Raw genomic sequence first — 12,038 nt, 5'->3', positions numbered from 1 at the left:
CGGAGGCAAAGGCTGCTCCCAGCAGGTGTGGATGGAATGAATGAGGGGAGAGAGAACCAGTGGGAAGGCGGGAGATGACATGATGGGCACACAGGTGAGAGTGGGATCCCCTGGGGTGCTGGGAAGGCAAGTGGAACTTGGAGAGAGAGCAGGTGCAAGCCCCACGCTGCCCTCTGGAGCCATCATGGGAACAAAGAACTCGTCCTAGTGCCTTGCCCACCCAGGAGCCCCCAGTACCAGGAAGATGCAGAAGTCCCCCAACTCTGTCCTACCTGGATGGTGGTCATCCCAACCTCTCGCCCCACCAGGACCCTGCTGTCCTGCAGAGTAGCCACGTGCGGAGACTCCAACTTCATGAAGTCGGCCACCAGGTGGGTGATGTCAAATTGCCAGTCAGGACTGAGCAGGTGGCTGGGCTGGCCCCAGGGCCTGCCCCCCTCGGACACAAACTGGGTGAGGACCCGCACGGTGGCGTGTTGGAACTGCAGGGTGCAGCCCCGGCCCCGCTGCTCCTCCTCCTCCTCCTCCTCGCTGTCCCTCGTGGGCCTGGGGGAAGGAAGCATCTGCGAGTCAGCGCTGGACAGGGTGGAGCCCCAGTTCCATCACTGGGCACTGCAAAGAGCCGGGCACCTCTTTGAAGACTGAAGAGCTAATATTTTTCCCATAAGAAGCTTTTAAATTCTTATTAATTTAACTTTTAAATTAAATAAATGAATACCTCAATTTCTCAGCTGCCCATGTGCCAGTGGCTTCCACACTGGACAGAATGTTCTACTGGATAGAGCTCTATCTCGCTTTTTAAAATTTTGACAGTACTGGGATTTGAACTTAGGGCCTTGTGCTTGCTAGGCAGGTGTTCTGCCACACCTCCAGCCCTCCCCTCCTCCTTTTTTTTTTTTGCTTTAGTTATATTTTGGATAGGGTCTTGAATTTTTGCTTGAGCCAGGCAGGATCTTGATTGTCCTACCTATGCCTCCAGTGTAGCTGGGATTACAGAGTGCGATGCAATGCCCAACTTTTGGGTTGAGAGGGGGTCTTGCTAACTTTTTGCCCAGGCCAGCTTTGTCTCTTGCTCCTTCTAATATCTGTTTCCCAAGTAGCTGAGATTGCAGGTGAGTGCCATGATGCCTGGCCTTATATTACATTCTCAAGATTGGGCCAAGTCCCACTCTGAGCCTCCACACGCAAAAAGTCTCTTAGTTACACAGCACTATAAGAAAACCTATTGCTCTCATGTCCAGATGTGGAAACTGAGGCAGGAAGGGCTGAGGTGTTGTCTCCCTCAAGCTTACAAAACTGGTAAGTGGCAGAGAGTAGGAGGGAGCCCAGTGACTCCATGGCTGTTCCTCTGGGAATGTGAGCTACAAAAGATGTATTATGGTTTGCCCTGTCACTTTGGTAGAGTCACTTTCAAGAGACAGCCTGGTACAAGCAAGAGGACAGCTTCGGTTTTACACCAACCTGCTGCTTGTGAGCCTGGCTGGGTGACCGCAAGACATTGGCCTGGACAGAGGGCTGCTGTTAGAATTAGGAGATAGAATGGCTGTGTGGACGTCGGTACCCACCGCGTGCCCAGTTCTGCCCTGGCCCCTTCAGTGTCAAGGTCAGTAAAGAAAGTGCTATGGTGGCTCTGGAGCCTCGCCCCAATCCAGGCTCACCTCTTGCTGGCCACGATGGGGACCCGCCAGCCCTTAATCTGGCTGAGCTCTGTGTCGGAGACCTCGATCTGCAGGGGCAGCCGGGGCACCCACACCGTGATGTGCAGGGGTGCGCTTAGGTACTGGTATGTGAAATTCACTGCAGCGTCCACCTTGCCTTTTATCTCCTTGCCATTGACAAAGACGTAGTCACAGCGGTCAGACACCTGCAGGGACAGAGGGAGAGGGGATGGAGACGCTCACAGGGGTTTGATATGTTTTCTTAAGACGTGTATATGGGGCAGTTGGTTTAATGACGAAGTGTCCCCAGTGGGCAGGGGTGGGTGAGCAGACTCGGGAAGGCAGAAGGAGAAGAAGCTTTGTCCTCCCAAGGGGTAAGAGATGGAATATTGTCTACCAGCTTCTGTCCCCACAGCTTGAGGTGAGCCCTTGGAATCAAAAAGTGAACTTGAAACCTGCTGAGGTTATTTTCAGAAGGGGAATGAGGTAGGAGGAGAGTAATGGGGGGATGAACCAAAGCAGGGTCTGATAGATGTATATCTGGAAATGTTGCAACAAAAGCCCCTGTACAACTACCACATGCTAATAAAATGCTTTTTAAAAAGTGAATTTGAACTTTAACTGTGGCTGTGGCTGAGTTCTGGGTGAGCCAAGGGATTGTGACGTGGACACTAGAGTGTCTGCTGACTCTTGCTCAGGGGGCGGGCAGTACCATGTCCCACCTGTCCTGTCCGGCCTCCTGGCATCCCCGGGGCCATAGTAGCTGCTTGGAAGTATGAGTACTGTCATGGTTCCCACACAACCTCCTCTGCTGGTACACAGTCCCCCACGGTCCATCCCCGATTGCCTGGCCTGGCCCAGATCCAGTGTTCCTGTGACATCATCCCGTGAGCCCTGGGGTGGTTATATTGTGGGGCTCATTTTGTGAGTAGTGGAACCACATTGGTCACTATCAGCCCGTGGTCCTCCCTCTCCTTGTTGCTAAAAGGGAAAATCGGGAGGGGGTCACAAACATACACATGAAGAAGACAAAAATCAAAGTTGGTGTCAAGACCACCCATTCAAACCCTAGTCCATACACATGGTCACACCCAGCGTGGCCAGGAGAGATGCCCGTGCTCTCAGACAGACAGAATGGGACCACGCGAGCAATCATCAGTGCCAACGCAGATGTCACTGTGTGTGTAACTCTGGAACCGAGAGCAGAACACTAGGAGAGCAGCTGTCCCCCCACCAGTCCTTTGTTAAGAGTGACATCCTTCCCCTACCAGACTGGGATTCTGTTTCTGCCATCCTAATGAATTGGAAACTGAAAATAGAAACCAAGTTCAGTTATAGAGAGAATAAGATGACCTGTGTTGCATAGCCAAGGTTATAGGATGTGATTTAAATTGGCCCCATGTGCTGTATCTCCTCCAAACTGTGACATCCTCGAAAGCAAAAAGTACAGTGTACCCATCTCTGATTCCTTGTGTCCTTACACCAGCTGCTCAGGAAGTAGAACTCAGCAGAGTGGATACTGGATGGATGGAAGGGTGCACAGGTGGATGTGTTGGGTGGGTGGGTGGATGGGTGAGAGAGTGGGTATATGTACGTGCAGATGGATAAATGGATGAATGGATGGAAGGATAAATGATGTATTGATAGAGCAGTACATATATGTATGCATGGGTGGATGTATGGATAGATGGATGGATAGATGGATGGATGGATGGATGGAGACATAAACAGATGGGTGGACAGATGGATGGATGGATGAAAGGACAAACATTAATAGGTAGATGGATGGATGGAAGTATGGATGGATGGATGGATGGATAGAGAGATTAACAGATGGGTGGACAGATGGATGCATGAAAGGACAAACAGATAGGTGAGTGGGTAGGTGGGTAGACAGAGGGATGAACAGTGTCCTCCTTCATGAGAATGCCTGCTTTGGGACCACCATCAAGGATTTTGGGATGGAGGGGCAAGGCAGTGAAAGACTGAGGTGAGATGGAGCCAAAACAGTGGATATGTAAGAAGTTCACTTGAAAGCTGCTGGCAATGACCTTTCAGGGTCATTGACTCCTGAGAACACACATAAAGCTAATTCTTCCTAGGGAACCACAGGTAGCCCAGCTCAGCTCACCAGTGCAGAGTTACTGAAGTCACCTGCACAGCACTCACCATACTGAGCTCCAATTGTGCTGATCTGTGTCCTAGATCGTGTCCTCTGGAAGAGGCAGAGTCCCTTCTGGGGGTCTGTGGACCCAACCATATAACAACCAGTGCTGAACAATGAATTCTTGTGACAGGTCTCCCTCTCCTTCCCCGGCTTCCAAGACAATAGATGGCCACTGTGGGTCCATTTTCATCCTGCACTCATACCTCTGTTTGCAGGGGCAGCTGGTGAGGGCTGGGCTGAGAGCATTCCCGCCATCTGCTGGGGACAATGGTGCGGAGCAGTTGGACACATGGATGTGCCTTCTCACTCAGGGTCAAGAGTAGTTTAAAAACATTTCGGTGCTGATTAAGGATGGAAGCCAATTTCAACCTCTGTCCCAGACTTGTCATTAGCGACTAAACACTGTCCGGATCTGGGAAGGTATCAGCATAATAGCCAAGCAAGAGTTATATCAGTAATCACTTCCTTAATCAATGTTGTAATTTACAGGCCATTGACTCTTCTCATTTATTAGCTCCAAGCGTGGGTGGGAGGGAACCTAGCTGCTCCAGAATATATAAATAATTCAGGGGAGTGCCACAGGCGTGAAGTTGCTGTGCAAGATAGAACCATCGTCCCTGCTGCTCCTGACCGTGTCATAAACGTCGGGGAAGTCTTGGGATGTATCAATCACATCCTAAGTGGCTAGCAGTGTGAACCAGCGTATCACAAAATGAGCCGGCTCTTCTACAAGAAGGAACCCAGAGCCTACAGGGATCTTTTTAGTTCCCGGTCTTCGTTTCTTGGAATCATTTCGTCTTGCACTCTGGGCAGATTGCTCACTGGACTCTGCTCACTCTGACGTGTGAGCCATGCAGGCTGAGCGCCTGGTGAATGCTGGACCAGCCTTCGGCATCTGTCCACAAGGCTCTGGAGGCCAGGGTAGACATGGAGGTTCTGGTTGGGCAGCAGATGGGCAATTCCCATATTCTGTTTCTTAGGGTTGGCATTTCGTGATGACATCACTGACCTCCTGGGGGAGAGTTGGGGGCTAGCTCCCAAGAAGAAAACAGAGGTATCTCTGGTCAACCAGGGAGGTCCAGGGAACTTTCTCTGACCCTCAGAGAACCTCAGGAAGGGCTGAGGGCAAGCAGCCTGCCTCACCCTCAGGAAGGCTGCAGTGGGCTCACACTTGCATGAATATTCAATTACTGTCTGACACCAAGGTTGCTAGCATGGGCCTCATTGTGAGACTGTGAGGCTGCCCAGTCTTCTATGTCCACACCACGTTATAAGAGCTTCTTGTTATTATAATCATTTAATTGCTGTGCTTAAGCACCATGCCTGAGTTAAGCATCCTCCAAATCCTATCTCTGAGTATCTGCACTTGGTTCTTGGCCTCATTCTTTCATCACTGGGGAGCCAGGGCTGCATCTGAATTCAGTTCAGGCATAGTGAATCAGGTTGGTACACCTGGTGCACCCTGGTTTCTGCACGTGCTCTGTTCACATCTAAGGGCAGATGCACCATGAATGTTCACCCCCAGGTTTATATCTGCCACAGGGCTTCCTGTCACTGTCACACTGAGCCCCTTCCGGAGCTCTGGGCAGTAATGATGCCATGCAGAGGAGAAGAGTGAGGCCCTGAGGCTCACAGCTTGTCCACAGTGGGGGAGTCCTCAGATCTGCGTGTGACCATTAGTTTAGGGTCCAATCAGATGCTTTCAACTCTGTACTTTTAACAGGTTTAGTGTGGGATTATGGCCTTGGCTAATATGGCCCTTCTGCTATATACCTCTTTGGGTTACTTCCACTGCTTTGGCAGAGGTGCAGGAAGAGGAAGGTGGCAAGACAGGCTATGCCCCTGGCCAGCAGCTTGGACATTGACCAAGGCCAGGAAGCACTGGCACTCTAGGACCTTTCCTCAGGCTTCCAAGGCCTTTCCTTGGGCCTGGCCCAGATGAAGCTGCTCAGAAGGTGAGGCATGGAACAGATGTCAGGTGAGCATGGCAGGGGAGGAGACCGAAGGACAAGGACTGTAGTTGGCCTTCGAGGGCAGTAAAAGTCAGGCTGGAGGTGCCAAGGCCCCCAGCAGGATACCTGCCCCACTGAATGCCTCCAGTGTGTTCCACACCCACATCTCCCAGAGCTGAGCGCCAGGATGTAGCAGGAAGCTACCAGGTGCTGCCAGGAGCTGCTGCCCTGAATTTGAGTGACAGGGTGGGTGGAATCATGTCTTGGTGAGGGGCCTGGGGCAGAAGAACAACTGATGCACCCCACAGGCTTCTCTTGTTCTCATCATACCCCATGAGCTGGGTTGTACCTTTTTTATTTTTTTGCAGTGCTGGGGATGTACCCAGGGTCTTGCACATGTCAGACAAGCCCTCTGCCACTGAGCCACAGCCCCTGCCCTCTCAGGCATCTCTCATTGGAGCATGACATGGCCTGAGCTGGTCTCAGCCTCCCTGGTCGGCCATCACATGCAACCTTGATCTCCTTCTCACCTTCCTCCTCCTCGGGGTGGGGCTGGAGCCCTGCGCCTGGGTCTCGGTGGGAAGAGGGGAGACTCAGGGCTTGTGGGAAACCTCCCTGCTCTTGTTCTGAGTGGCCCCACTTTGAGTGACCTTTGCTGAACCTGACTTTGGGTCACTAGCTGATACACACTTTCCTTCCTCTGCCAGCCCTCTGGTCTGCACCCCAGGGACCTTCCAGCTTCTCTTGTAGCATAAGCTCCACTTGCTTTCCCTGTGTGGCTGCCTGGCATAAATTCTACATTTTCAGGAGGCCTCTGCCATTTCAGCAGCTATTGACATCTCAGGAAAGAGGGACAGAGAAGGCGTAGGGAAAGTCAGGGGTGAGCAATAGTTCCCAGATGAGGCTCTGGTCCTCCTTCCCCTTATGTCTTGTCCCTTACCATGACAGCCAACAGGACTTAAATGGCTGGAAGATGTGACAAGTCACACCTTCTCCAGCTAACACGGCAAATGCTGCTGAGACCCAGAAACGGTGTATGACTCTCAGTGCAGCCTGATGTCCACTTGGGGTTGGCAGTGTTGGGTGACTGCCCAGCTGTGCTCAGGAGAAGGTGGGGACAATGCCAGCTGTTGTTTACTTGGGGTGGCGTCATGACAGGACTGCTGGGTGGAGTGTGGGGCCCAGAGAAAGACCTGACAAAGGGACACACACCTGGGGTGGGCTTCAAATGTCAGGGTTTGGAGCACAGAGTTGAGTTTCCTTTAGAGTTTCTGCACATTGACTCCTTTCCTCGTCACACAAACCATTTCACAATTTGGAAACAGAGGCACAGACGGGTCAAATGTCTAAGACCCCACAGACAAGTAGGAGTTGGAGCAACCATCTGTGATCCATTTTGAGGGCTGTAGGTGGTGAGGGATGGGGATCTAGTTTCGTTCTTTCCCGTGTGGACTTCCACACTTCTGTCAGTCTTCCAGGCACTGCTGACCGAAGACAGTGGCCTTTCCGCAGTGTGTGACCTCGGGGCCTCTCTGAGCATAAAGGCATGAGTTTATTTCTCAGTAATCGACTGAACTCTTTAGACCTGTGTGTTTATTTTTACGTTAGTACCATGCAGTTCAGTTACTACAGCTTTGTAGTATATTTTGAAGTCGGGCAGGCAGTGCGATACACTTAGCTTCATTCTTTGGCTCAAGATTGCGTGAGCTGTCCAGAGTCAGTTTTTGTTCCACACGAGTTGTAGGGTTTTAGTTTATTTTTTTCTATTTCCGTGAACTCTGACATTGGCTTTTTGACAGGATGACAGTGAATTCAGACATCACTTTGCGTGGCACAGGCGTTTTAACAATGTGAACCACTCACGTTCACGAACACGGGGCGTTTCCATTTGTTTGGGTCACCTTTGACAAATGTCATCAGCGTCTTATAGTTATCAGGTAGAGAGATCTTTCACCTCCTCAGGGAAATTCTTTCCCAGGTCTAGAAAAGCTCAACTTAGCTTCTCTCTCACGCTGTGTGAGGGCGGAGGCAGCAGTAAGTAAACCCAGGGCGTTGGTGGTATAGGTCAGAGAGGGGTGTGTGGGGTGGGGAAGACCAGCACGGGGATTTTAGCCCAGTACCATTGCAACCCCGAGGCCAGCAGAAACCTGGCCCGGCAGGTAGGACTCTGGAAGGTCAGGCAGCTCAGGGAGTGGACAGGAAGCTTGAGGAGGAAGGTGGGGGAGACGCTTCCAGAATGACCGTGTCACTACAATTTGACCACTGGGCACCTGTGGGTTTTCCTCCCACAGCTGTGACCTGGGTCACCCCCTCCTGAACCTGCTTGCTTTCTTCCTGATGATGCAATGCAAGATTCCAGAGTCCTGGGGTCCTGGGCACAGGGCATGAGGCATGGCACAGCATATCCGCTGATGGGCTCTGTGGCCCTCACAGCTTCCCTTTGAACCTCCAGGCTCAGAAGTGCTTCTGGGAGAGAGGTTGATGGTACCAGCAGCTGCCGCTGTCACCTGCATGCTCTGTGCTCACCTGAGCTCTTTCCTGGGAGGAAAGGGACCCAGCCACAGGGAAGCTGCAGGCAGCAGGGGAGGGGCATGACCACAAGCGATGACACAAGAGTTTGGGCAAGAATGGCCCCTGACTGTCTTTATGCGGAGCACAAAGGACAGAGGTCAGACTGGGAACCCCATGAATCTGAGCTTGAGCTGTCACAAGGCTGGGCTAGGGTGTTCATCTTATTTCTGGGTTAAGTGGCAAGAGGACGGACACAAGAGGCACCTCTGGCTGCCCCGCTCAGCACCCCCCACGCTCAGTCCTTCCTCACACTGTCCGCCTGCCCCATCCTTTCCTTCTAGCACCTCCCAAATCTGCAGGTGCCTCTGCAGCAGCTTGGCTTTGGAGTCAGATCTGCCCCATCTGCTCCTGGCCTGTGCTGGGCTCATCCCTGACCACCATCCCAGCTATGGGTCCCAGTGTAGAGCCTGAAAATGGCACACATGGGCAATGAGTTGGCAGTCCATCTCCTGTGATCCCAAGTGGTACACAGGATCAGAACACAGGAGCCACCTCCCTCCAGAGCAGCCTTGCTCTTCCCTGAACATTTTTCTCCCAGATTTAGTATTCATTTCACAATCTTGGGATGGTGGCCTGGAGGCCAGAGAGGCTGTGCTGGAAATTGCACTGGTGATCTTTCCCCATGCATGATTAAAGTCTTGAATTCCCATCCCATCCACACCTGAGTGGAGCAACCTGGGGATGAGGAGCCTCCCAGGAGCTCAGGCCGCTGGTGTAGGAAATGCTGACACACTGGCTGTTCTTTGTCTGTGACCCCAGAGACTTGTGCCTTCTGCCAGCAGCCACAGAACCACGATAGGGTGACTCTTGAAAAAAGTAAGCCACTAAATCCTAAATTTCCTGGGCCTGCCACCGAGTGGAACCCAATTAAAGGTGAGCCAAATCCCCAGCTCCTACCCACAGTGTGCTGAGTGACACCAACTAGCTCTGCAAGTGCCACTCACCTGGTCAGACCAGAGCCCCAGCCAGCCTGGGCCCCGGGGTTGCGCCCATCCATCCACACAAACCCTGAAACCTGCCTGCTCTATACCCTCCCACCCGCCGATGTCCTGTCAGGAGTGGGGTGTTCCCACCAGATGCATTTCAGAGGGAAATTTCCAGTATGAATACACTTACTTCTCCAAGGATGTTGATTTTATTTCTGGAAATATTAGCAAAGTCATTTACAAGGAACTAAGGTTGCTCGGTGTACAGCTGTGATGAAATGTGTTCCTGAGTTTGGGATTTTTCCTGCAGGTAGAAGAACCAGGGCTCTCACCTCTAGGAAACCAATCAGTACCAGAGAAACCCCCTCAAAATCAAAGGAGGGTTCAAACCTTTGAGCAACAGCTTCCACAAACCCTCCCCGAGTCTCTGGTCACTGTTCTTCCATGGTCTTCTATGAATTCAACGCAGAAAAAGTTCAAGACCTATTTCACCTGCAGACCACAGTTAATGACTGTGTGTTATAGTTTGAAACATTTCTGAAGGAGATTTTAAGTGCACTCACCACAAAGAAACGTAAGTGTGTGAGCAAATATGTATGTTACGTAGCTCCACAGAGCCAGCCCACAGGTATATGCCTTTTGAAACAATGTATCACACATGGTAAATATGTAATTTTAATATGCCAATTAAGTAAATATAGAAGGAGGGAGGAAGGAAAGGAGGAAGGGAAGGAGGGAGGAGGAAAGAAGGGAGGGAAGGACGGAGGAAAGAAGGAGGGAAGGAGGGAGGAGGGAGAGAAGGAGGGAGGAAGGAGGGAAAGAGGGAAGGAAGGAAAGAAGGAAGGAAGGAGGGAGGAAGGGAAGGAAAGAGGAAAAGAGGGAAGGAGGGAAGAAAGGAAGGAAGAGGGACAACTACATGGGCATATATAAGAGTGAAGGGACAGAAACGGAGAGTTGAGTGGCTGTGGAAAGTGCACTCTGAAGGCTGTCATTTGACCTCTTCTTTCTGCCCAAGCTCTGCCAGTCAATGGGTGGCCAAGTGCATCCACACCAGGTCCTCGGCTGGCTGTCGAGTCACCTACCTTGATGACGTCCTCATCTGTGGACTTGCACTCCACCAGCTCTGAGATGTCCCTGACTGTGCTGTTCTCCTCCACAGAGACCACCCTGATGGGCACGGCCACAGGCTTCCCAGTGAGGATGGCCGTGTTCAGGAGTTCCGTGTCCTGCCGAAGAAGCAGACACATGGGGTCAAGGCGACATCTGATTCTGCAGGATCCCAGGTGGTTTTCAGGGGGAGGGGTGTGCTCCTGAGATGGGTACCAGGCTGCCCTTTCTTAGATGAGACACTCGGCAACTTTTACCTTAGAAACTAAAATCACAAGGGTCATTCTTCTGAACAAAGTCCTGAGAACATGTGACAATTTACTTTTGGTTCAATTGTAATAAAAAATACTTATTTTCTTTCTGTATCGTAGTGACAAAGCAGAAGTTATGCACTGGGTAAGTTTAGTTGTAAGCTACAGAAACTAACTCTGGGAACCTTGAGCAAGAAGTACTGGGCTAGGTTGATTAACACCCTTCCCTGACCTGCACAGGATGCCATGCTGTGGTCCCCAGAGTCTTTGAACATGTCACCTATGTGGTCAGAGGGACTTTGCAGATGGGCTGGTACCCACAACCTTCACCTTGGATCACCTGGGTAGGTTCAGAGATGGAGAAGGCTTCCTGAGGACAGGAAAGGCAAAGGGCAGCTCTTCCCCCAGATCCCCCAGGGGGCTGATGACACCTTGACTCTAGCCCTCAGGCTCAGGTCAGACCTCCACCCATAAGAGGATGCACTTGTGTGAACCTGGGACAGCCGTACAGGGAGTGAATGCAGATGCATGCTGGGTAATCGTGGGCATCTCACAGGGCAGCTAACAGATCACTGAGGAAGGCTGTGCAAAAGGAGACCTAGGTCACCTCTGAGGACAGGAAAAATGCTGGCTCTTCAGAGAGAGGGAGAGAAGGTTTTCCACCATGTGCTGTGTCACCCTGCCTAAGAGTTAATGTCACAGGTGGGAGGGTCTGACGGCTCTCGCTGGGCTCAGGCCCTCATCTACCTTTCTGAGGACGATTGGTCCTTTGACTAAGGAGACTGCAAGTAGGATTCCACAGAAAGAAGGCAGCTCAAAAGTTAGAACCACGATATCGGAAGAAAATAGAATAGAGTGAGATCCCTGCTGTGCAAGCAAAAGACGTCCACCACAGGACCTCACAGGAAGAGTCTCCTCTCTGCCCCTTCCCTCCTGGGCACAGCAGCTGTGGACATAGAGGCAGCCCCCATCTGAAATCCCAGTGGACAGAGCCTGGGGCCTCATAGAGCCCTACTTTTTCTTTTTCCTTCTATCTCTGTTCCCTCCCTCCATAATCAGGGAACTGATCGATTTTGATGAAGAGAATCAATAACACAGGGTACTTTAAAACATTGTTATTTCATAACAATGAAATTGTTATGAAAGCCAGAGGCTCCTGAAAAAAACCCACTTTGACCTCATGAATGGACATTGCTCTGTCCCTTCCTAGACAAAATGTATTTTAAATTTTTAAATAACTAAAGCACATAGAGTTACTTCTAGAGTGTGAAGTAGTTAAGACCTAGGGCATTTATCCCAGGGGGCCTGGGGAAGAGTCCTTGGGTACCCCAGAAGGGAGGAAGGAGTGGGTGTTAAGATGTATGCAGTGGATTATGGCTCAGCCCTGAAAAGGAAGGCAGCTCTGA

At 51.3% G+C, this 12,038-nt stretch overlaps 1 protein-coding gene across 1 annotated transcript in view; it reads right to left on the bottom strand.

Moving 5' to 3' along the window:
- The window catches only part of Tmem132c (transmembrane protein 132C), a 293,754-nt gene that overhangs the window by 9,058 nt on the left and 272,658 nt on the right, over positions 1-12,038 (bottom strand). Inside the window, exons 5-7 of the mRNA XM_074060522.1 lie at positions 10,357-10,500; positions 1,659-1,864; positions 273-546 (exon numbers count right to left, since the gene is read on the bottom strand). Coding sequence (XP_073916623.1) covers positions 273-546; positions 1,659-1,864; positions 10,357-10,500 — 624 coding nt within the window. The remainder of the gene's footprint in view (positions 1-272; positions 547-1,658; positions 1,865-10,356; positions 10,501-12,038) is intronic.

This window comes from Castor canadensis, chromosome 18 (genome assembly GCF_047511655.1).
Source record: "Castor canadensis chromosome 18, mCasCan1.hap1v2, whole genome shotgun sequence".
Taxonomy (NCBI): domain Eukaryota; kingdom Metazoa; phylum Chordata; class Mammalia; order Rodentia; family Castoridae; genus Castor; species Castor canadensis.
The sequence above is the reverse complement of the archived record's forward strand: the minus strand, read 5'-3'. Positions and strand labels throughout refer to the sequence as shown.